This window comes from Pongo abelii, chromosome 15, assembly GCF_028885655.2.
Source record: "Pongo abelii isolate AG06213 chromosome 15, NHGRI_mPonAbe1-v2.0_pri, whole genome shotgun sequence".
In the NCBI taxonomy this organism is placed as follows: domain Eukaryota; kingdom Metazoa; phylum Chordata; class Mammalia; order Primates; family Hominidae; genus Pongo; species Pongo abelii.
The window spans coordinates 108,106,032-108,129,015 of NC_072000.2; the positions used below are offsets into that span (position 1 = coordinate 108,106,032).

The following is a 22,984-nucleotide window of genomic DNA, read 5'->3' on the forward strand; positions in this document are numbered from 1 at the left end:
GGCAGTGTCTTCCTGCCTTCTGAGGCCTGGTACGCTGTACCTCCTTTTGGAATCCAGGATTCAACTTGCCCTTTGCCCCTTGTGTGCTCCCCTAACCCTTTCACCCCTGTTGAAGGATGCCCCAGGGGAGTGGTGGGCTCTGAGTTGTGTGGTAGAAGAGTTCCTTTGGCTCAGTGCCTAGGATGCAGTTGGGGGCTGGAGCCGGAGGCAGGGTGTCCTGTTGGGACAGGATTGAGGTTGTTGGGGTGGGTCGAGGGGAACCTGAGCAAGGAGGAGGACGTGGAGGAAGAGAAGAGTACAGGGCCTAATGACGCTTGAAGAGAAATGCAGTGATATGACTACCCGCACGCATAAGTGATTTCTTTAAAAATAAGTTTTGAAAGTTGATAAAATAAAAACACACAAATAAGAAAGTAAGCCCCCAGTTATAACAACACTATTTAAAATGAGGCCGTGCCCTTTGGCTCTGTAGTTTGTCAGCAGCTTGGTCTGCCCCGTGACTATGCAGCAGGGTTTCGTGGACATTCTGGACATTTTTTGACTGTTTTCCTGTTGGTGAATGTTGAGATTCTTTGCATATTTTCTTTTTTTTTTTTTGAGAGAGAGTCTGGCTCTGTCACCCAGGCTGGAGTGCAGTGGTGCGATCTCAGCTCACTGCAACCTCTGCTTCCTGAGTTCAAGTGATTCTCCTGCTTCAGCCTCCTGAGTAGCTGGGATTACAGGCGCGCGCCACCATGCCTGGCTAACTTCTGTATTTTTAGTAGAGACGGAGTTTCACCATGTTGGCCAGGCTGGTCTCAAACTCCTGACCTCAAGTGATCCTTCTGCCTCGGCCATCCAAAGTGCTGGGATTACAGGTATGAGTCACTGTGCCTGGCCAATTGTTTGCATATTTCACTGCAGGAATTTCTTAATCAGAGATATTTGCATTTAGCTCTTAATAGATTGAGACATTTCATTCCAAAAAAAATTTTTTTTTGAGATAGGGTCTCATTCAGTGACGTGATCATGGGTCATTGCAACCTCCGACTCCTGGCCTCAAGCAATCTTCCTGCCTCACCTTCCTGAGTAGCTAGGACCACAGGCATGCACCACTACACCCAGCTAAATTTTATATATTTTGTAGAGACAGCGTTTTGCCATGTTGCCCAGGCTGGTCTCAAACTCCTGGGCATAAGTGATCTGCTCAGCTGGGTACCCTACAGTGCTAGGATTACAGGTGTGAACCACTGCACTTGGCCAAGGTTTTTTTTTTTTTATTTTTTAAACTTATATGCCCATTAAAACATATGGAAGTTTCTGGACAGCACTGGATATTATTAATATAAATGAGTTAAGTAAGCATAACTAGGTTTTTGTTGTGCACAGCGTACATGGGCACACACATCGCTGCTGGGTGCTGGGGATGCCATGGCCTCTGTCAGTCTTGTGTTTTTCCCTAGCATTATAGTGTGAGAGTTGACCCACGTGCGTAGATGTTTGGAAAAAAAATAGTAGCTACATCTGTATTCATATTGAGTATTCTACCTTTCAGCTTGTTATTTCATCATTCTTGTATTAAGGGACACATAATTTTAAGCTTTTTTTTTTTTTGCCTTTAATATTTTACTGATCTTTATAAGGTTTGTTCAAGATTTTGGATTGATTGATTGATTGTAGAGATGGAGTCTCACCATGTTGCTCAGGCTGGTCTCAACCTCCTGGGCTCCAAATGATCCTCCACCTTGGCTTCCCAAAGTGCTGGGATTATAGATGTGAGCTGCGAGGTACCACGCCTGGCCAGGATTGATTGATTGATTTCCCTGCCTCCCTCCCTCCCTTCCTTCCTTCCTTCCTTCCTTCCTCTGGCCAGGACTGACTGATGGATTTCCTTCCCTCCCTCCCTCCCTCCCTCCCTCCCTCCCTCCCTCCCTCCCTTCCCTCCCTCCCTCCCTTCCCTCCCTCCCCTCCCTCCCCTCCCTCCCTCCCTCCCCTCCCTTCCCTCCCTCCTTCCTTCCTTCCTTCCCAATCTTTTTTCCTGTGTCTTGATGGAGTTTTGCTCTTGTCGCCCAGGCTAGAGTGCAGTGGACTGATCTCGGCCCACTGCAACCTCAGCCTCTGGAGTTCAACCATTTCTCCTGCCTCAGCCTCCCAAGTAGATGGGATTATAGGCACCTGCCACCAGGCCCCGCTAATTTTTTGTATTTTTTAGTAGAGAGTGTTTTGTTGTATTGGCCAGGCTGGTCTCAAAACTCCTGACCTCAGGTGATCCACCCTCCTCGGCCTCCCAAAGTGCTAGGATTACAGGTGTAAGCCACAGTGCCCAGCCATGTATTTCTTTTTTTAGGATAAATTCCTAAGACGGGTTAGAGTATAAACATTTTATAGTCCTTGGGATCTGCTGCCAAACTGCCACTCAGAAAGGCTGTGTCTGCCCATGCTCCTGCCGCACAGGCGCCACCCTGGAGGTGGGGGGCTCTGTTCTGTTGGTGGAGATAGAGTATGCGTTGTGTTTTAATTTGTATTTCTTTGATTATGTATTTTTAGTCATTTGTATCCTTCTGTGAATTTCCTGTTACCTTGCACATTTTTCTGTTAGGATTTTAATGCTTTAGTATTCTATTTTTGTTTTCTTTTGAATTTTGAGTTCTTGGTGGGCTTTTTTTTTTGAGACGGAGTCTCGCTCTTTTGCCCAGGCCGGAGTGCAGTGGCGCTGCAAGCTCCGCCTCCTGGGTTCACGCCATTCTCCTGCCTCAGCCTCCCGAGTAGCTGGGACTACAGGCACCCGCCACCGCACCCGGCTAATTTTTTGTATTTTTAGTAGAGACGGGGTTTCACTGTGTGAGCCGGGATGGTCTCCATCTCCTGACCTCGTGATCTGCCCACCTTGGCCTCCCAAAGTGCTGGGATTACAGGCGTGAGCCACCGTGCCCGGCCCTTGGTGGGCTTCTTAAGCCCACTTGATTTAACAAATCACAGTGTGCTGGTCCCACTCCCAGAGTTTCTGATTCAGCAGTGCTAGGGTAGGTCTGGGTTCTAATAAGTTCCAGTCGAGGCTGACTGCTGTTGGTTTGGGACCACACCTGAGAACCACTGCTAACTAATAGTCTCAGACATTTTATAATATGTCATCATTTACAGAAGTGCTTAGTATACCTCATCTCATTTAATTCTTTTTTTTTTGAGACGAAGTCTCGCTCTTGTACCCCTGGCTGGAGTGCAGTGGCGTGATCTCAGCTCACTGCAACCTCTGCCTCCCGGGTTCAGGCGATTCCACCCACCCCGGCCTCCCAAAGTGCTGGGATTACAGGCGTGAGCCACTGTGCCTGGCCATTTTTTTTCTTTTTTTTTTTTTGATATGGAGTCTTGCTCTGTCGCCCAGGCTGGAGTGCAATGGCACCATCTTGGCTCATTGCAACCTCTGCCTCCCAGGTTCAAGTGATTCTCCTGCCTCAGCCTCCCGAGTAGCTGGGATTACAGGCGCCCGTCAGCATGCCCAGCTAATTTTTTTTATTTTTAGTAGAGACAGGGTCTTATCATCTTGGTCAGGCTGGTCTCAAAGTCCTGACCTCAAGTGACCCACCCGCCTTGGCCTCGCAAAGTGTTGAGATTACAGGTGTGAGCCACCATGTCTGGCCTCATTTAATTCTCATAACATTTTAGGTAGCTTATTTTATTTTATTTTATTTTATTTTATTTTTACACAGAGTTTCACTCTTGTTGGCCAGGCTGGAGTGCAGTGGCACAATTTCAGCTCACTGCAACCTCTGCCTCCTGGGTTCAAGCAATTCTTCTGCCTGAGTAGCTGGGATTACAGGTGCCTGCCACCACGCCCAGCTAATTTTTGTATTTTTAGTAGAGACAGGGTCTTGCCATGTTGGTTGATCTTGAACTCCTGACCTCGGGTGATCCACCCGCCTCGGCCTCCCAGAGTGCTGGGATTACAGGTGTGAGCCACCATGCCCAGCTTTGGTAGCTTATTTTAAAATTGCATTTGCTACAATTCTCCTGCCTCAGCCTCCCGAGTAGCTGGGACTACAGGTGCATGTCGCCACGCCTGGCTAATTTTTTGTATTTTAGTAGAGATGGGGTTTCACTGTGTTGCCCAGGCTTGTCTTGAACTCCTGAGCTCAGGCAGTCTGTCCGCCTCAGCCTCCCAAAGTGCTAGGATTGCAGATGTGAGCCACCGACCTGGCCACTACTTTTTGGAACTCTATTTTGTACTTGCTGACTTTCACAAAAAGTTTGAGGCAGCTTACAATAGGATGTAATAGGATGAAAGAAGAAACAACAATATATTAATACTTGGCCAGAATTAGTGTGCTTCAGAGGTTCTAGAAGCCTTATTAACCTTTCTCACGTTTTTCAGGGGAAAGCCTTGCCAGGCAGTTACTACTACTCAATTGAGAAAGATGTGTGCTAAGTCGCAACTGAAAGTACTTGTTCTCAGTCACATCAGTAGTGAGTAGCACGCTTAAACTGAGAGTTTCTGGTTCTGGGGTGTTTCTGTTTTACTCCGATCAAGAAAGAGTCTTTGTTCCTCCATACTCAACAAAATGGAGGCAGATTGGGTACCAAGTTCAGACACAACAATATATTTACCTTTGTTTGTTGTTTTTTAAAAGACTTTTTCAGTATACATGTAGCATATCATCTTCTTACAGCAAGACTGTGCAATAGATCATATACTTGCTTTGTAGATGGGAAGGCTGGGACTGCATGAGGTCACTTAATGCACCCAAAGCCGTGTAGCCATTAACTGGTAGAGCCCAAGCTCAGACACTAGAATTAATTCTGTCTGATACCAAATGCAAGCTTGGTCCATTGTTCTAGACCGTTGCACTTATTCTGTGCTGGCCAGCTGGCATAGGCAGGACAACACTGTAGTGTGGGGACATTATCTTCCCAATGGCCTAGATGGGAAGGTCAAGTTCAGAAGCTAGTTGGGTCTGATTCCAGAGTTCACCTTGCCAGTCCATTTATTGATGGATTTCCTTCCAGTGTTTTTTCTCCATCCATAAGCCTGTGGTTTTTCTTTTTTCTTTTTTTTTTTCTTTTGAGACGGAGTCTTGCTCTGTCACCCAGGCTGGAGTGCAGTGGCGCGATCTATGCTCACTGGAAGCTCCGCCTCCCGGGTTCACATCATTCTCCTGCCTTAGCGTCCCCAGCAGCTGGGACAACAGGTGCACGCTGCCATGCCCGGCTATTTTTTTTGTATTTTTAGTGGAGACAGGGTTTCACTATGTTAGCAAGGATGGTCTCGATCTCCTGACCTCATGATCCGCCCGCCTCAGCCTCCCAAAGTGTTGGGATTACAGGTGTGAGCCACCACGCCCATCTTTTTATTTATTTATTTATTTTTTTGAGACAGTCTCGCTCTGTCGCCTAGGCTGTAGTGCAGTGGCACGATCTCTGCTCACTGCAAGCTCCACCTCCCAGGTTCACACCATACTCCTGCCTCAGCCTCCCGAGTAGCTGGGACTAAAGTCGCCCGCTACCACACCCGGCTAATTTTTTTGTATTTTTAGTAGAGACGGGGTTTCACCATGTTAGCCAGGATGGTCTCGATCTCCTGACCTCGTGATCCACCCGCCTCAGCCTCCCAAAGTGGTGGGATTACAGGCGTGAGCCACCGCGACCGGCCCTGTGGTTTTTCTTAAATAGTTTAAGCTTAACTTTTATTTCTGTAGTTGAAAATTACATTTAAAAAAGCTGTAGTGAGGCCGGGCACGGTGGCTCATGCCTGTAATCCCAGCACTTTGGGAGGCCTAGGCGGGTGGATCATGAGGTCAGGAGTTTGAGACCAGCCTGGCCAACATGGTGAAATCCCGTCTCTACTAAAAATACAAAAATTAGCCGGGCATGGTGACAGATGCCTGTAATCCCAGCTACTCAGGAGGCTGAGGCAGAGAATTGCTTGAACCCAGGAGGTGGAGGTTGCAGTGATCCAAGATGGCACCACTGCACTCCAGCCTGTGCAACAGAGGGAGACTCTGTCTGAAAAAAAAAAAAAAGTTGTAGTGATCTACATCTGAAACACTTATCTAAAACACTTAATGTGTGTTTTTGCATTTAGGGATCAGAATAAATACAAAGATGCAGCTAACCTACTGAATGATGCCTTGGCTATTCGTGAGAAAACTTTGGGCAAAGATCATCCTGCGGTTTGTATATCCAGTTCTTTCATTCTTTTTATATTTTATTTTCCCCATATATTTCTTTTATCCAACTCATTTTACCATTAAACTCAACAGGGAAAGTTTAAGCGCTGCCTTTTCCCTAGATGGTGCAGGTAGGAGGTCTTCACTTAGTGCTAGTGACAGGCCAGAGCACACTTAATTTGTTTATGACCCCACCTCAAATGGATCACCAACTGTATTGTTTGATTGTAAATCAAATTGCATGTCCTTCTAGAAATTTTTTTCTGAATAATTATGTTGACTTCATTAAAATCTGGTCAGATTGGCATATGAATCTGTTTTGGTTGGCTTTGTGGCTTCCAGGGAAATTTTTAAAAAGTCAGTATTACGTTGTTGATGTTGATTTGTTTAATTTTAGTATTCTGCAGTGTTACTTTGTATAATCTATACTCTAGTGAATTGCGCTTTTCGTTTTAACTGAAGTCATATTGTTCTATCCAACTAAGAATGCTTTACTGTATCGATTGAGTATAAATGAATATGTGGTGTACAAATGTACTCTATTTGGTTATCTTTTACCATTCTTAGTGGTTCTCTCTGTGTTGACAGGTGGCGGCAACTTTGAATAACCTTGCAGTCCTTTATGGTAAAAGAGGGAAGTACAAAGAAGCAGAGCCGTTGTGTAAAAGAGCTCTGGAAATCCGAGAAAAGGTACAAAAGAAGGGGACAGTCGTCGTCTTTGAGATTTTTGTTTTGTGTGTGTGTGTGTGTTTTTTTTTTTTTTTTTTTTTTTTTTTTGAGACGGAGTCTCGTTCTGACACCGGGTTGGAGTGCGGTGGCGTGATCTCGGCTCACTGCAACCCCCACCTCCATGGTTCAGGTGTTTCTCCTGCCTCAGCCTTTCAAGTAGCTGGGACTACAGGCACGCACCACCACGTCCAGCTAATTTTTGTATTTGTAGTAGAGATGGGGTTTCACCATGTTGGCCAGGATGTTCTCGATCTCTTGACCTCCTGATCCGCCCGCCTTGGCTTCCCAAAGTGCTGGGATTACAGGCTGAGCCACTGTGCCCGGCCCTGTTTTTTGTGTTTTTAAAAATTTTTCGGTTTTAGGTTTTGAGAAATAACCACTGTGATGTGTTTTTAACTGACTATTAGCTGAAAACAACTCATTTAATTAGGGAATAGCCCACAAAACAAAGCCAGATTGGCCCATACAAATCAGTGTTTAAGACTCAATTACAAGCTGGGCACAGTGGCTCATGCCTGTAATCCCAGCACTTTGGGAGGCCAAGGCGGGAGGATCACTTGAGCCTAGGAAGTTTAAGACCAGCCTGGGTAACATAGTGAGACCTCGTCTCTAAAGAAAAAAAAAAAAAAAAAGAAAAGAAGGTCCAGATATGAGGCGTGTGCATTTAGAAAGGTGCAGTCCTGAGTCTGGTGCCATCCAAGCCTGATATGGCCTAGAAGTGACTCTGATTGAAGAAGACATGTCTGAGGACTAGAGATGGAAAGCCTGGGAGTATTGCATTTGACAGTGGAACATGTGCTTGTCAGTAAGAAAAACATGATTAAAGATAAATTCACCAAATATGCTTTATGAAGCTGAAAAATGAAATAATTATTATTATAACTAAAGATTAACTCAGAGTTATAAAGTCAGTGTCATGTATATTTAATACCAGCTGCTACAGTTTATGGTAATTAGATATTAAAAAATATAACAACTTGTTCATTTCAGCAGTGCTCTGTATGACAGTCTCTTTAGATGTTATGAAGATTCAGGTATTGGGTCTATCCGATGAGTGACCACAAATTGTGTTTTTTTTTTCTGAGACGGAGTCTTGCTGTGTTGCCCAGGCTGGAGTGCAGTGGCACGATCTCGGCTCACTGCAGCCTTCGCCTCCTGGATTCCAGGGATTCTCCTGCCTCAGCCTCCTGGGTAGCTGGGATTACAGGCACGTGCCACCACACCCGGCTAATTTTTGTATTTTTTAGTAGAGATGGGGTTTCACCATGTTGGCCAGGCTGGTCTCGAACTCCTGACCTCAGGTGATCCATCTGCCTCAGCCTCCCACAGTGCTAGGATTACAGGCATGAGCCACTGCGCCCAGCCGCACAAATGGTATTTTAACCTGGTATTTTTTGTGATTATTTATCAGTGATTCTTATCAGTTAATTTTGAGCCACATGGCAAGCAATTGGGGGAGAGAAAATAAAAAGAGCTCCTTATCAAATTATACAGGTAATATTTTATCATGCTGTCAATCTGCATGATATTTCTGAAATAGAATGGTTGAATTTGGGGTGGGCTGGAGTTAAAGTCAGGGAGAGCACAAAAGTATCAAATTAAGGATTAGGAACTATATAAGATGACCTGCCAAATTCATTCATGTATTTACCTTTTCATTCATTTAGAGCCCCCTGCTTAGAGTTGGTAATTTACAGATCAGAGATGTAGTTCCTCCCACTAGGACACAGTCCATTGGACAGACTGAGGACCGCAGAGGGTACATCAGCATCTAGAATAGAGAGCTCTGGGAGGATACAGAGTGTGGGCTCCTGCGGGCCAGAGCCAGGGGGTATTGGGGATGGTTTCTCAGGGAAGGTTGGTGTTGGAACTGCATCTTGAATAATTGAGTTAAAAGTGTCCTAGGCAGTGGGAGGTAGGGAATGCAGAAAGGAGTAGAGAGGCAGCTTACCTCCCTGAGGACCACATGTGTAAAGGCACAAAGCAGAGAGAACTCATCACTTGTTCAAGGTACTGAGGGAGGAGGTTAGTGTTCATTCATTCATCTCTGTGCCAGGCCCCTTTTTCGATGTGGAGATTACATTGGTGAAGAAGAGAGACAAAGAATTTACACTCTTGAGGCATACATTGTCATAAAGAATATTCAAGGTAGTTTAGAGAAGTGATTCTTACAAAGAAAGAACAACCAGGTGATGTGCCTGTGAGTTCACTAGGTGAGGTGGGGTGGTATAGGGAAGTCTCCTTTGAGGGGAACTGAGGAGAACCTGAAGGATAAGTCGTAGCTAGTGGGGAGGGCTAGGAGAAGAGCATCCTGGGCAACCGGGACAGCTGTGGGCTCTTCCAGAACCTGGCAGTAAAACTCAACATAGCCTTTACAAAGCCCATTTCCTTATCTTCAAAATGTTCCTAATATGTACATTTGTACATAGTACAATAAATGTACAAAAATATACCTACCGTGAAGGATTACTACAATAATTAACACAGCTAAAGAAAATTAGCACAGTTCCCTCCCTCCCCTCATGAATACGAATTTGATAAATTCTGGTTATTTTATTATTACGTGGTGTGGGGAGCCAGTTAAGGATTTAAATCTGGAAGTGTAGCACAGTCGTGCTTATGTTGAGGAAGATCCTAATGTGACAGTAGGGTGGAGAATGGATTGGATGGGAGCAGAACAAGTGTCTCTAATACGCTGTTTTTATTTTCAGGTGTTGGGGAAGGATCACCCCGATGTTGCCAAGCAGTTAAATAACTTGGCCTTGCTGTGCCAGAACCAGGGCAAATATGAAGAGGTAGAATATTATTATCAAAGAGCCCTCGAGATCTACCAGACAAAACTGGGACCTGATGACCCCAACGTGGCTAAGACGAAAAATAACCTGGTGTGTTGACTGGCACAGCACTAGGGAGGGGGCCAGGGGTGCTTTCTTCCCAAGTCCAAACACTTTCTCATTTAACTGGAGATTAAAATGTATGCTTTATTTACATCTGAAAGATATGAAATACTTTATTTTATTTTATTTTAAGGCATCCTGCTATTTGAAACAAGGAAAGTTCAAGCAAGCAGAAACACTGTACAAAGAGATTCTCACTCGTGCACATGAAAGGGAGTTTGGTTCTGTAGATGGTAAGAAATATACTCCCATTTCAAGTGAATTTAATTGTGTAATGACTTGACTAATAGTAATATACTAATAGTATTAGTTACTGTTCATTAAGCACTTAACTGTGTACATCACTAAGCTAAATAGTTTAAATGTGTGATTTCACTTCACTTTCACAGCAGTCCTGTGCAGCGGGTCAAACATTACCCCATTTTAAAAGCAAGGATACCACAGGCCGGGCGCAGTGGCTCACGCCCGTAATCCCAGCACTTTGGGAGGCCGAGGCAGGTGGATCACGAGGCCAGGAGATTGAGACCATCCTGGCTAACACAATGAAACCCCATCTCTACTAAAAATACAAAAAATTAGCCAGGCCTGGTGGTGGCTGCCTGTAGTCCCAGCTACTCAGGAGGCTAAGGCAGGAGAATGGCATGAACCCGGCAGGCGGAGCTTGCAGTGAGCCGAGATCATGCCACTGCACTTCAGCCTGGGTGACAGAGTGAGACTCCGTCTCAAAAAAAAAAAAAAAAAAAAAAAAAAAAAAAAAAGCAGGGATACCACAGACTAAGTGACTTGCGTGAGGCCCCGTAGCTGAGAAGCAGTGAGACTGGGATTGCAGTGCCCAGAGCCCATGACATGTCCTCATTGCAGAGACCTACACAGTTCACGCAGAAATGGAGACAGGAGCATCACCCAAATCCATCTTCATGTCCTCATTGCAGAGACCTACCCAATTCATGCAGAAATGGAAACAGGAGAATCACCCAAATTCATCTTTTCACATTTTTAATGTCTTTCCTTCCTTCTGTGCCTTTGGTTTACAGATTTCAAACCATACCGTCCATATCATCATGTATACTGCTTATTTTCTTTACATTTTTAGTGTGAGTACCTTTAAGTCATAAAAATATTTTCATAAACATTATTTTTAAGGTGGCTTTTTCCTCCATGGCATGGGTCTGTTGGTTGTCTAGAAACTTGCGTGAATGTTCCGAGATGACTTAAAACGAATATTGATTTGTATGCTTTTTTTCTTTTTTTTTTTTTTTTGAGGCGGAATTTCCTTCTTGTTGCCCAGGCTGGAGTGCAATGGCGTGATCTCGGCTCACCGCAACCTCTGCCTCCTGGATTCAAGTGATTCTCCTACCTCAGCCTCCCGAGTAGCTGGGATTACAGGCACACACCACCACGCCCGGCTAATTTTTGTGTTTGTAGTAGAGACAGGTTTTCACTGTGTTGGCCAGGCTGGTCTTGAACTCCTGACTTCAGGTGATCCTCCTGCCTAAGTCCCCCAAAGTGCTGAGATTACAGGTGTGAGCCACTGCACCCAGCCTTGATTTGTATCTTTTCTACTTTTGCTACCAACATCTTACTACTTTTTCTTAGACTATTGTTTAATGTTTTTGTTTAGTGCTCACATTCTGAATACTCCCTTGTGCTACTTGAGCAGCTAGCATTTTAGAAGTTACATTACAGGGCCCTAGCATTTGTTGGGGTGTCTTGACAATTGCTCACCTGTCTCAGGACATTGATTCTGTACCCTGTGTCTTACCTGTTGCTTGGTGTCCAGCTCTGTCGTCCATAGACTTTTTCCTCCAGTGTGAACCTAATCTGTCCATGCTGTAAGAAGTAGTATCTAACAAGGATCATATAAAAAAGAAAACAGACTGGGCGCGGTGGCTCACGCCTGTAATCCTAACACTTTGGGAGGCTGAGGCAGGTGGATCACTTGAAGTCAGGAGTGACCAGCCTGGCCAACATGACGAAACTCCATCTCTACTAAAAATATAAAAAAATTAGCTGGGTGTGGTGGCGGGTGCCTATAATCCCAGCTGCTTGAGAGGCTGAGGCAGGAGAGTCACTTGAACCCAGGAGGTGGAGGTTGCAGTGAGGCGAGATCACACCACTGCACTCCAGCCTGGGCAACAGAGTGAGACTCCATCTCAAAAAAATAAAAGACAACCACAGAGGCTTAATGATTTCTATGTCACTTAGCAGGCTCTGTTACCCTTCATTTATAGTACAGGTTAAGTATCCCATTACTCAAAGTGCCCCAAAGTTTGAAACTTCTCAAGTGCCGACTTGACACTTAGAGGAAATTCCCCTTAGAGCAGTTCAGATTTTGGAGTTTGGGATTAAGGATGCTCAACCTGTATGCTATGTTTTCTTCCCTAGATGAAAATAAACCCATCTGGATGCATGCTGAAGAAAGAGAAGAATGCAAAGTAAGAATTTATTATTTTGAGATTTTCTAAATTGTATATACTGCATTCAAGATAATTATTCATTTGAAATTATTTGTTACAATTTAGGGAAAGCAAAAGGATGGGACATCTTTTGGAGAGTATGGTGGCTGGTACAAAGCCTGCAAAGTTGATAGGTATGTCTGGAATCGCGTTTGGCTGGAAAAACCAAAAAGCAGGGGGAAGGTAATTGTGTTCTATAGGGCAGCTTATAAATGACCGATGTGCAGTGTTCCTTAAGTGCACAGTCCCATGTTTTTCCCGAATTCCAATTTAAAAAACCCCACTAACCTTGTAAATGAGATCATTTACGTGTATAAAACCCACCATCATATTAGGTTGGTGCAAAGGTAATTGCGATTTTGCCATTACTTTTACTTTTAATGGCAGAAACCATACAGTAAATTCAAGACAAGCGTGCCAGCAGGCCTGGGAAAGCCAGCCCCTCACACACAGCGCTGGAGACACAGATCCACACACACTCCTTTTCGTCACAGCCCACGGGGCCTTGTCCTCTGCAGAGGGAAGTGTAGGCCCCTCCGTGGCCGGCCCGAGAGCTTTGCCTCTTGAGCCCGAGCCTGTGCAGACTGCCCTCTGTGATGGCTGCCGTCCCTGGGTCCGGGTGACCCACCTGTTTTCCTGTCTTTCCACTCTTTTTTTTTTTTTTGAGACGGAGTTTCGCTCTTGTCACCCAGGCTGGAGTGCAATGGCACGATCATGGCTCGCTGCAACCTCCACCTCCCAGGTTCAAGCGATTCTCCTGCCTCAGCCTCCCGAATAGCTGGGACTACAGTCCGTCACCATGCCCGGCTAATTTTTGTATTTTTAGTAGAGATGGAGTTTCACCATGTTGGCCAGGCTGGTTTTGAACTCCTGACCTCAAGTGATCTGCCCGCCTCAGCCTCCCAAAGTGCTGGAATTACAGGCGGAGCCACTGTGTCTTTCCACCCTTAACTTTCCTCATCCTTTAAGACTCAGCCTACCATTCATCTATTTTCAGAAAACTCTCTGAACTCTCTCTAGGGCTCCCATAGCACTTACCATAGATTGTTTCAGAGACATAGAAAATAGCTTCTTTATTTCTGTACCCAAAATGCCTATTGTAAGAAAGTGAACAGAAAGCTCTCGAAGTACTTATCTATGCTAAAATGAATCTAGGTTTATTTATAATTTTTTTTAGTAAGTCTGCTCTATCAAGAATGCAGAAACATCAAGCCCAATGATACAGTTTGAAAAATGAAAGAAAGAACACAGAAGCACAGCTGTCCTCTCGGCCATCTGCTTATTGCTTCCCTGGTACATGAAGCATTTATCCTCTGCCCTCACACCCCACTGATAGGGAGGTTCTGCTTTGCTCTCTTCTCCCGGGTACTTGAGGGGAGACGGGAGCACGTGAGCAGCAACATTCAGAGCACTGTTCGTCATTACTGCCTGTGCAGACCAAGTTGTCTCTAGGGAAAGCATGCTGATCACCACACAGACCTGGCCCAGATGTTTCTGTTGACAGAGTGGCCAGTGGTCTGAGAGAGCTGCCTCAGCCTGGATGGAGTATGGTATTAGCCTGGCCTGCAGGGGCTGTCTACAGGACGGACCAGGGTCATGGGAGGCAGAGCTACTGGAGAGGGAAGAACGCTTTAGAATTTTACAGTTTCAAAAAAGTACAAGAGAAAGTTAAAATATATTCAAGCCAAAACATAAGTCTGTTAGTTCTTTAGATTATGTGCTGTTGATAGTGGTTGTTCAGAGCTTATATGTCATAGTTCTGTATGTCATGTGCTTTCTTACAGTCCAACTGTTACAACCACTCTAAAAAACCTTGGGGCACTTTACAGACGTCAAGGCAAATTTGAAGCTGCAGAAACATTAGAAGAAGCTGCTATGAGGTCTCGTAAACAGGTTAGTCATACTTCTGTCCTTAACCGGCCCATGGGAACTTTGAATTGAATGGTTCTCTTTTACATGACTTTTATTGAAAGCTTGATTTAGAAATAGAAAATGTTGATTATTTTAGTTTGAACAAATAAAGTTATATTGTTTAAAAGAGCATGAGGCCGGGCGTGGTTGTTCACACCTTTAATCCCAGCACTTTGGGAGGCCAATGTGGGCAGATCACCTGAGGTCAGGAGTTCGAGACCAGCCTGGCCAACATGGTGAAACCCCATCTCTACTAAAAATACAAAAATTAGCTGGGAGTGGTGGCACACGCCTGTAATTCTGTAATCCCAGCTACTCGGGAGGCTGAGACAGGAGAATCGCTTGAACCTGGGAGGTGGAGGCTGCAGTGAGCTGAGATCATGCCACTACACTCCACAGCCTGGGTGACAGAATGAGACTCCGTCTCAATTTAAAAAAAAAAAAAAAAAGCATGAGGCTGGGCACAGTGGCTCACACCTGAATCCCAGCACTTTGGGAGGCTGAGGTGGGTGGATTGCCTGAGGTCAGGAGTTCGAGACCAGCCTGGCTAGCATGGCAAAACCCCATCTCTACTAAAAACACAGTGCAGTGGCACAAGCCTGTAGTCCCTGCTACTTGGGAGGCTGAGGCAGGAGAGTCGCTTGAACTCAGGAGGCAGAGGTTGCAGTGAGCTGAGATCGCGCTACTGCCCAGTCGCTCTGGGCAACAGAGGCGAGACTCCATCTCAAAAATTAAAATACAGTACAATACAATACAATACAATACAATAGCATGAATATGACCCCAAAAGCATGAACAGCAAAATAAAAACTAGATATGTTGGATTCATCAAAGTTAAAAGCTCTTGTGCATCTAAGGACATCATCAAGAAAGTGAAAGGGGACTGGGTGTGGTGGTGAGCACCTGTAATTCCTGCACTTTGGGAGGCTGAGGCAGGAGGATACCTTGAGCTCAGGAGTTCGAAACCAGCCCAGGCAACATAGTGATACTTTGTCTCTACAAAAAATTTTTTTTAAAAATCAGCCAGGTGTGTTGGCCCAAGCCTGTGGTCCCAGCTATTTGGGAGTCTGAGGTGGAAGGATCGCTTGAACCCAGGAGGTGGAGGTTGCAGTGAGCTTAGATGGTACCATTGCACTCCAGTCTGGGCAACAGAGCGAGACCCTGTCTCAAAGAAAAAAAAAAAAGAAAAGAAAAAGTGAAAGGACACCCATGCAATGGGGGAAGATATTTGCAAATGATGTATCTCATAAGGTTTTGGTATCCAGACAGAAAGACAACCCAATGAAAAAATGAGCAAAGGACCTGAATAGACATTTTACTGAAGATGATATACAGATAGCCAACGATCATGTGAAAAGATACTCAACATCTTTAGTCATTATAGAAATATTAACTGAAATCACAGTGAGATACTACCCCATCCCCACTAGACTGGCTATAATAAGCGAACAAATGGAAAATAACAGGCGTTGGTGAGGATGTGGAGAGGCTGGAGCCTCATGTCTTCTTGCTGGTGGGAATGGAAAATGGTGCAGGCACTGGAGAAGTTTGATGGCTTATCTAAAAGTTAAACTTAGAAAACCACATGACCCAGCAGTTGCAGTCCTAGATATAGACCCAGAATAGTTGAACACGGGCACACACCCTGTGCAGTCCCAGCCCCATCACTGTTCCCCTAAGGGGTCCTTTTGTGTTTCTCTCCAGTTCCCCGCCTCCACCCTCACCCCCTCCAAGGAACCACTCTTCCAATTTTTTTCCCTCCAGTGATTAAGAACTGTTTTTTTTTTTTTTTTCTAGCGAAGTATCTCAGAAATACCTAAGAAAATCTTAAGTGCTAATGGGTCAAACCATTTTCCCCTGCCTGGCTCACAGGGTCTTGACAATGTTCACAAACAGAGGGTGGCGGAAGTGCTCAATGACCCTGAGAACATGGAGAAGCGCAGGAGCCGTGAGAGCCTCAACGTGGACGTGGTCAAGTACGAGAGTGGCCCTGACGGAGGGGAGGAAGTGAGTATGAGCGTAGAGTGGAACGGGGTAAGTACAGTACACAGCGGGCACGTGCTCCGGGAGGCGCCCCCAAGTGGCGCTTGCCAGGCCTTCCTCCTGTCTCATGTGCTAGACCTTCTGCTTTTCTCAAATTAAGTGCCAATTAAGCTTTCTGTAAGTTCTTCACTTCTGCTAATACTGAAGTCTGTTATTTGTTTAAAGTGGTAATTTTCTTCTCAGGAATCCATGAAAGCTGTTTGGCTTAACTTTGAGCACTTAAATGCTGATTGAGTGTCCTGGCTATTTAAAGCATGATCCCTATCTGGTTTCATTTTAATATCGGGATCAGTGTGGCAGATAACTAACTCGCTTCTTTAACTCACCCATTTCATTGCTAACTCCAGTGCTCCTAACTTCACTGACCAGGCTGCTCTAGATTTGTTAGAATGAGTTGAAATGCTTTAAAGGGAGATGCTGTGTAAGTGGAATTTGTTTTTAGAAAACAGGTCAGAAACAAGAGCTTAGGTGGCTGCTCTCTTGATGTCCTGCCTCAGTCCTGAGCGTCCTGCATTTCCCCTGAGAGGGTGTTCAGATCTTTGAGGCTGGCTCTTCCTGGTTGCCAGCCCGCCATGTGCCTGAGAGGCTGCACAGGGCCCCCTCTGGGTTTTACTGGTTTGCCCCTGGAAATTCCTGACCACTGCTGTTTATCCAGTGGTTGCCAAAGACCATGTGGCCTTCTGGACATTTTTTCTCCAGTGAATTTTTTAGCACATGGGTTTTTTGTTTTTTTTTTTTTTTTTGATACATAAGCTGGTGTCTTTGGTATTTTGCTTTTGTCAGGGAGAGTTGAAGGCGGCATTTGACTCATCTAGGGGCACAGTTGGTTTTTTGAAGTTGCCGTAGTGCAGTTTGATTAGTTATAATTCTACAGATGTTCTGCCAAATTGTAGTTTTGGGCTTTCCTATTATGTAAATCCTTTTATTCTTTAGGATTTTCTATAGCTATAGCAATTTGGTAGGAGCTAGCATTCTAAATAAATATTTTATAAAAAATGTTAGTAGCAAAATTTGAGGGACAACATTCTCTTTGACTGTCTTTATCTGGCAGCTTTCTTGCTTTGGTTTTTCTCTGTGCCAAGACAACCAATCAGCATCTGCTTTGCCTACCCAACCCCAGTTGGGCAGTAGTCTAAAACTGAATCCTGGCCCGCAGGCCTCCCTGTCGCCCGCATCCTGTCAGAACTGTGTACTGTACTCTTCTCTTGGTTGCTGTCGTACCTGCATGCTTTGTATAGAAGGACAAGTCCTTTATCTAGGCTCTAGGAGCCAGGGTGCAGATTGTGATCCTCTTGAATGAAGTTCTGGAGGAAGTTTCTCTTGAGACAGTATTTCTAGGTCCATGTTAACATGAAATCATCTGATGATAAAATTGTGACGATTCAGAGCTCTGTTACCATCTTAAAGATAGACTCGGAGAGGAAGGAGAACTGCTCGTGTCCCCTGCAGGGGGTTCGTGGGCAGGTGTCCCCGTCAGGCCTGCGGGCTGGAAGTATCGCTGCTGGGGATGAAAGCAGCTGCTCCTCTGCGCGCCTGCTGGTTTCCTCCTTTCACGCTTCGTTTCTCACTTTGGACACCTGATTCTATAGGCCATGCGCAGGCTGTGTTTCTGGTGTGTCCTTTGGTAGCTCTGCAGATTTGATGGAATTCATCCCAGGGTGCGTTGGCCACGGGTGATCTACCAAAACAGTTTGAGTTTTAAATTGTCCAGTGCAGTGGTTCCTAGACTCACTTTGCGCATGGAGGCAGCCCCCTCTTCAGATGGAGTCTTAGATAAAGTGAGTGAATTCACTGGGCGGGCAGCTGAGGCTGCCTCAGAGTCTTCACAGGAAGGCCTTGGCCTCCAACCCGATCTCCCCACAACTCTAAGGTTCTGAGAAGGCAGAATGCTAAACTCGACCAACTTTTGATTTTCTTTTCAAAGTACACATTTTGTACCCCCTGAGACAAGAGTCTCGCTCTGTTGCCCAGGCTGGAGTGCAGTCGCGCTATATTGGCTCACTGCAGCCTCTGCCTCCTGGTTCAAGCAATTCTCCTGCCTCAGCCTCCTGAGTAGCTGGGATTACAGGTGTGTGCCACCACGCCTGGCTAATTTTTTAATTTTTAGTAGAGATGGGGTTTCACCATGTTGGCCAGGCTGGTCTCGAACTCCTGACCTCGTGATCTGCCCGCCTCAGCCTCCCAAAGTGCTGGGATTACAGGCATAAACCACCGACTTTTCTTATTTTTTAAAAGGTAGGGCAGTATGCACATAGGTATTAATTTTTAATCAACTTTCTTGAGGGATAATTAGAGACAATAAAAGGGGCCCATTTTAAATGTTGTCTGATTTAAATATTAACACAGTGTGGGTCAGCACATTAGTTTGTCTTTATACGGATGTTAGAACAAAGCTTCTCATGCTGTTTCTGTTTCAGTGAAAATTTCCCTGAGATTGCAAAGCAAACTGTTACCACTGTAGCCACTTATTTGTGTGCATCAAGATTTTTTTCAGTATTACACAATTAAGTTAAAATAGAGAAATAAATTAGGTGTTGAGGTAAATGTTAAGACTATACCTTGCCGGGCACGGTGGCTCACACCTGTAATCCCAGCACTTTGTGAGGCTGAGGTGGGTGGATCACGAGGTCAGGAGATCGAGACCATCCTGGCCAACCGGTGAAACCCCCTCTCTACTAAAAATATAAAAGATTACCTGTGCATAGTGGCGGGCGCCTGTAGTCCCAGCTACTCAGGAGGCTGAGGCAGGAGAATGACGTGAACCTGGGAAGCGGAGCTTGCTGTGAGCCAAGATCATGCCACTGCACTCCAGCCTGGGCGACAGAGCAAGACTCTGTCTCGGAAAAAAAAAAAAAAAAAAAAAAAAGACTATACCTGTGGCCGGGTGCTATAGCTCATGCCTGTAATCCCACCACTTTGGGAGGCCGAGGCGGGTGGATCATTTGAGGTTAGTAGTTTGAGACCAGCCTTGCCAACATGGGGAAACTCTGTCTCTACTAAAAATGCAAAAATTAGCTGGGCATGGTAGCAGGCGCCTGTAATCCCAGCTACTTGGGAGGCCAAGGCAGGGGAATCCCTTGAAACCTGGAGGCAGAGGTTGCAGTGAGCCGAGATCGCGCCACCGCACTCCAGCCTGGGTGACGCAGCAAGACTGTCTTGAGAAAAAAAAAAGAAAAGAAAACAACTATACCTGTTATCTATAACTTCAGATTTCAAATTTTGGGTTTTATAAAGGTAGCTTTATTGTTCTTGTTTTGTTTATTAGAATAACTTGTTATTTATTTATGAGAAAATGTGATTTCGATTTTATTTATATACATATATATATATATATATATATATATATATATATATATATATATATATGTATATATTTTTTTTTTTTGAGATGGAGGTTGCCCAGGCTGGAGTTAGGTGGCACAATCCCCGCTCACTGCAACCTTTGCCTTCTGGGTTCCAGTGATTCTTCTGCCTCAGCCTAAAAGGCATTTTAATGCTTTTTAAAAGGTTGAAAACTACTACCATAGGGAAAAACATTGTGCTCCCTGTTGGGAAGTTACAGCTTCAGCAGAAGTGACTGCCAGGAATGAATGTGACAGCTTTTGATTAAGTTATAATAACCACGTACACCAGATATTGGGCTCAGTTTTTCTCAATATTCATGAGTAACATTTAAAACAAAGAGTTATGTGGTCAAAGAAAGGACAAACTGGTTAATGATAATCGTCCCCTGTGGGCCCTGGGTGTTGGTGTCACACAGAACTGAGAAGGAAAGCCGGCGGTGACAGACGCTGGTAATGTGCAGGGAGTGTCTGGATCAGAGTCTTGACCTGGTGGGTGGTTTATCCAGGGAAGGACAGTTCTCTTCTTTAGGTACACACGGTAGGGACTATGATTAAACTACTTGACAGCGGCACTTCTGTGACCTCGTTTTCATGTGACACGTGCAGATCTGGAAGCCGCTGTCACTGTGAGTCTCACTTGGCTCTCTCACGGTCTTGCCTCTGAAAATGCAGCTGCGTTGTGCACAGAAATCCTTTTCTGGGTAAAACTGGGCCTCCTGTAACTGCTGTCCGTGTGGCTTCACTTCGTGTTCATGGCATGATGTGCATGTGTCAGCCACCAGCACCAGGTCCCTGTTGGGATGTGAGAGCCCCTTGGGCTGTCTCATCAGTAAGCAGTTGTCTTTACAGTGGTCCCATGAGACACACAGAGCTACATCACACATCCTCTATCCTAGGTGGAGCCCGGGGTCTGCCTCCCAGCTGCACCACCTTTGTCTGTCTGCAGGTCACCAGCTCTGCTGGGGCCTTTTGAAGCAGCCTGTCTCCGTCTTGCCATTCTTTTCACACTGCTCCCGTGTTAAGATTTCTACACGTTTTGAATACACTAAATTCTTACCTAGGATTATTGGGGAATGGAATATATGGTTAGAAATAGATGAATTTTTATTTTTAAAAAATTACAGTAAGGGCTGGGCGAGGTGGCTCATGCCTGTAATCCCAGGACTTTGGAAGGCCGATGTGGGTGGATCACTTGAGGCCAGGAGTTCGAGACCAGCCTGGCCAACATGGTGAAAACTCATCTGTACTAAAAAAAAACAAAAACCAGCCAGGCATGGTCGCACGCGCCTGTAATCCCAGCTACTCAGGAGGCTGAGGCAGAGAATCGCTTGAACCCAGTAGGTGGAGGCTGCATTGAGCCAAGATCATGCCACTGCACTCCAGCCTGGGCGACAGAGCCAGAATCTGTCTCAAATTACACTAGTAAGATAACTAGAATATGCCAAAAATAAATAAAAAGCACCAAATTATCTGAGATCCTACTGTATATAGATAATAACGATGACTGCATATTTTTAAACTGTGAACACATTATCCTGTTAATCCTGCTCAGATAACCCACCTTTGTAATGTGAATATTCTTTCCCAGTAATATAAAGAGGTAGACAGTTTCTTTAGCTGTTAGAATGTAGTGAATCCTCCCAGGCCCTGAAGTCCAGTTGAATGGAAATCTGCCTGGGCCAGGGCAGCCGCCGGCCTTCCCCCTGGTTCTCACAGCCAAGGTCCTCAGGTGGCAAGTTCAGGGAAGCAGGCAGACTGACCCAGAGTGGGGCAGACCCGCTCCATTGCCAACCCCAGGTGCTGGTCTGGGTCTGCAGAGGCTCAGGGAGGAGGAGGCAGCTGGGTCGGACCCCAATTCTGGGACTCCTGGGCCCATTGCCCAGCTGTCAGCTGTCAGCTTGCTACTCCAGCAGCTGCAGAGGGGAGAGAGAGCATGATGAGCGTGTGTGTGTGTGTGTGTCACATGAAATACTTTTGAATCTGAGTGAAATGAATCTGAGTGAAATGAATCTTCTGTGTTCTGCCAAGTATTTAGTTCAGGTGTATTATAATACTACTGTAGTGTAGCACTGAGTTTTGAAATGAACAGCAAGGGCTGCACTGCTAATGACAATATGTTAGCATTTTAGCATCCTTTTTCTAAAGAGCAGCAAAAACTTATGTTTTCTTGTCCTCCCCACATTTTTGAGGTGTTGGTAACAAGTGTTATTTTTCCATTTTAAAGATGAGAAAAATGAAGCTCGGGCTGGTTAAATGACTTGCTCAGCGTCCCATGGTGAGTCCGAGCGGGCGGGGCGCAGGCCCTGCCGTCTGGTGCTTCTGTCGAGACGTCGGCTTTCCAATCTGGCAGGACCCAGGACGCATTGCTGCCTGTGGAAATTAATTTTCTTTTGGATTATCAACTGCATGTTTAAAATGGGCTGTAGACTTTTAAAGTCCGTGGTTTCCTAAAGTTTCTGAAATGTCTAAAATGTGTTTTTAAGAGAATGAAAGTCATACCTGTAGCCTTTATTTTGGTCCCTATGTTTTTCATTGCATAATCTCCTTATGTACAATTACTTGTAAAGCCTTTTACACCAAGTGTCAAGGAGATTTCTAATACGTTGCCAATCTTTACGCTTAAAGTGTTGGACTTTACTTTGATGACCATTGGGAATGGACCAGTCTGGATTCTGTGAAATGCACCACGAGGCCCAGCACCTGCTTTATGCTGGGCTGGTAGAAGCAGGCAGAAGGTCATCCCAGTCCTAAAGCCACTCAGAAGGCTGCTGAGACTTGTGACCTAGAAATACTGTAAGCCAGGCTGTTATGCAGAGCCTGTTGCCTTTCCTCGCCGCGGTTTCACGTGGGTTTTCTCTCTCCTTTCTGTCTGACAGGCCTAGCCGCCCGTGACTCTCACACTGTCTCCTGCATGACGGGTGGCGTCTCCCGCAGCTTCCCTTCTCTCTCCAGTGCTGCCCGCTGTGTCTAGCAGCCCCTAGGATCTTGTCAGAGCTGCACCTCTCTGTGAACTGGCCATTCCTTTCGGTGCTGCTGTCCTTTTTGGGGGGGTTCCTGATTTCTGTATACATGTAGCTTTGCCAGATATGTACTTAGTAATATAAACTGTATTAATAAAATCCATTTACTGTGTAATACACGAGTTTAAAAATTAAGAGCGATTAGCTGTTCACTTTGATAACAGGTAGTTAAGTGTCACACAAGGTGTTGTTGCAATGGCATGACGGTGACCTGTTGATGTAACTAAGCCTTAGAGCAAGGCATGTGCCGCACGTGCTCCGTGGTACTTAGAGCCCTGGGGGCCCCGCTCGGACTCCAGGTCTCCCTAGGATATGCCCCAGTAGCATTTGCTGTGTAGTCTGTGTGTGAAATTTGGGCATTCTGCTTTTCTCTACTAATCTTGAAGTGCTCAGTGATTTGTGTATTTGTGTCTTTCTAACTTCTAATAAACTCACTCCGACTGA

General features: G+C 45.3%; 1 protein-coding gene across 1 annotated transcript in view; it reads left to right on the forward strand.

Annotated features, from left to right (window-relative positions):
* KLC1 (kinesin light chain 1) overlaps nucleotides 1-22,984 on the forward strand; it is a gene marked incomplete at its 5' end in the record, with an annotated part of 59,841 nt that extends 36,857 nt beyond the window's left edge. The window contains 10 exon segments of the mRNA NM_001133355.1: nucleotides 6,056-6,143; nucleotides 6,729-6,830; nucleotides 9,581-9,754; nucleotides 9,900-9,999; nucleotides 12,152-12,201; nucleotides 12,289-12,356; nucleotides 14,007-14,115; nucleotides 16,006-16,167; nucleotides 21,745-21,795; nucleotides 22,397-22,984. Of these exon segments, the coding sequence (NP_001126827.1) occupies nucleotides 6,056-6,143; nucleotides 6,729-6,830; nucleotides 9,581-9,754; nucleotides 9,900-9,999; nucleotides 12,152-12,201; nucleotides 12,289-12,356; nucleotides 14,007-14,115; nucleotides 16,006-16,167; nucleotides 21,745-21,777 (886 nt within the window). The 3' untranslated portion in view covers nucleotides 21,778-21,795; nucleotides 22,397-22,984.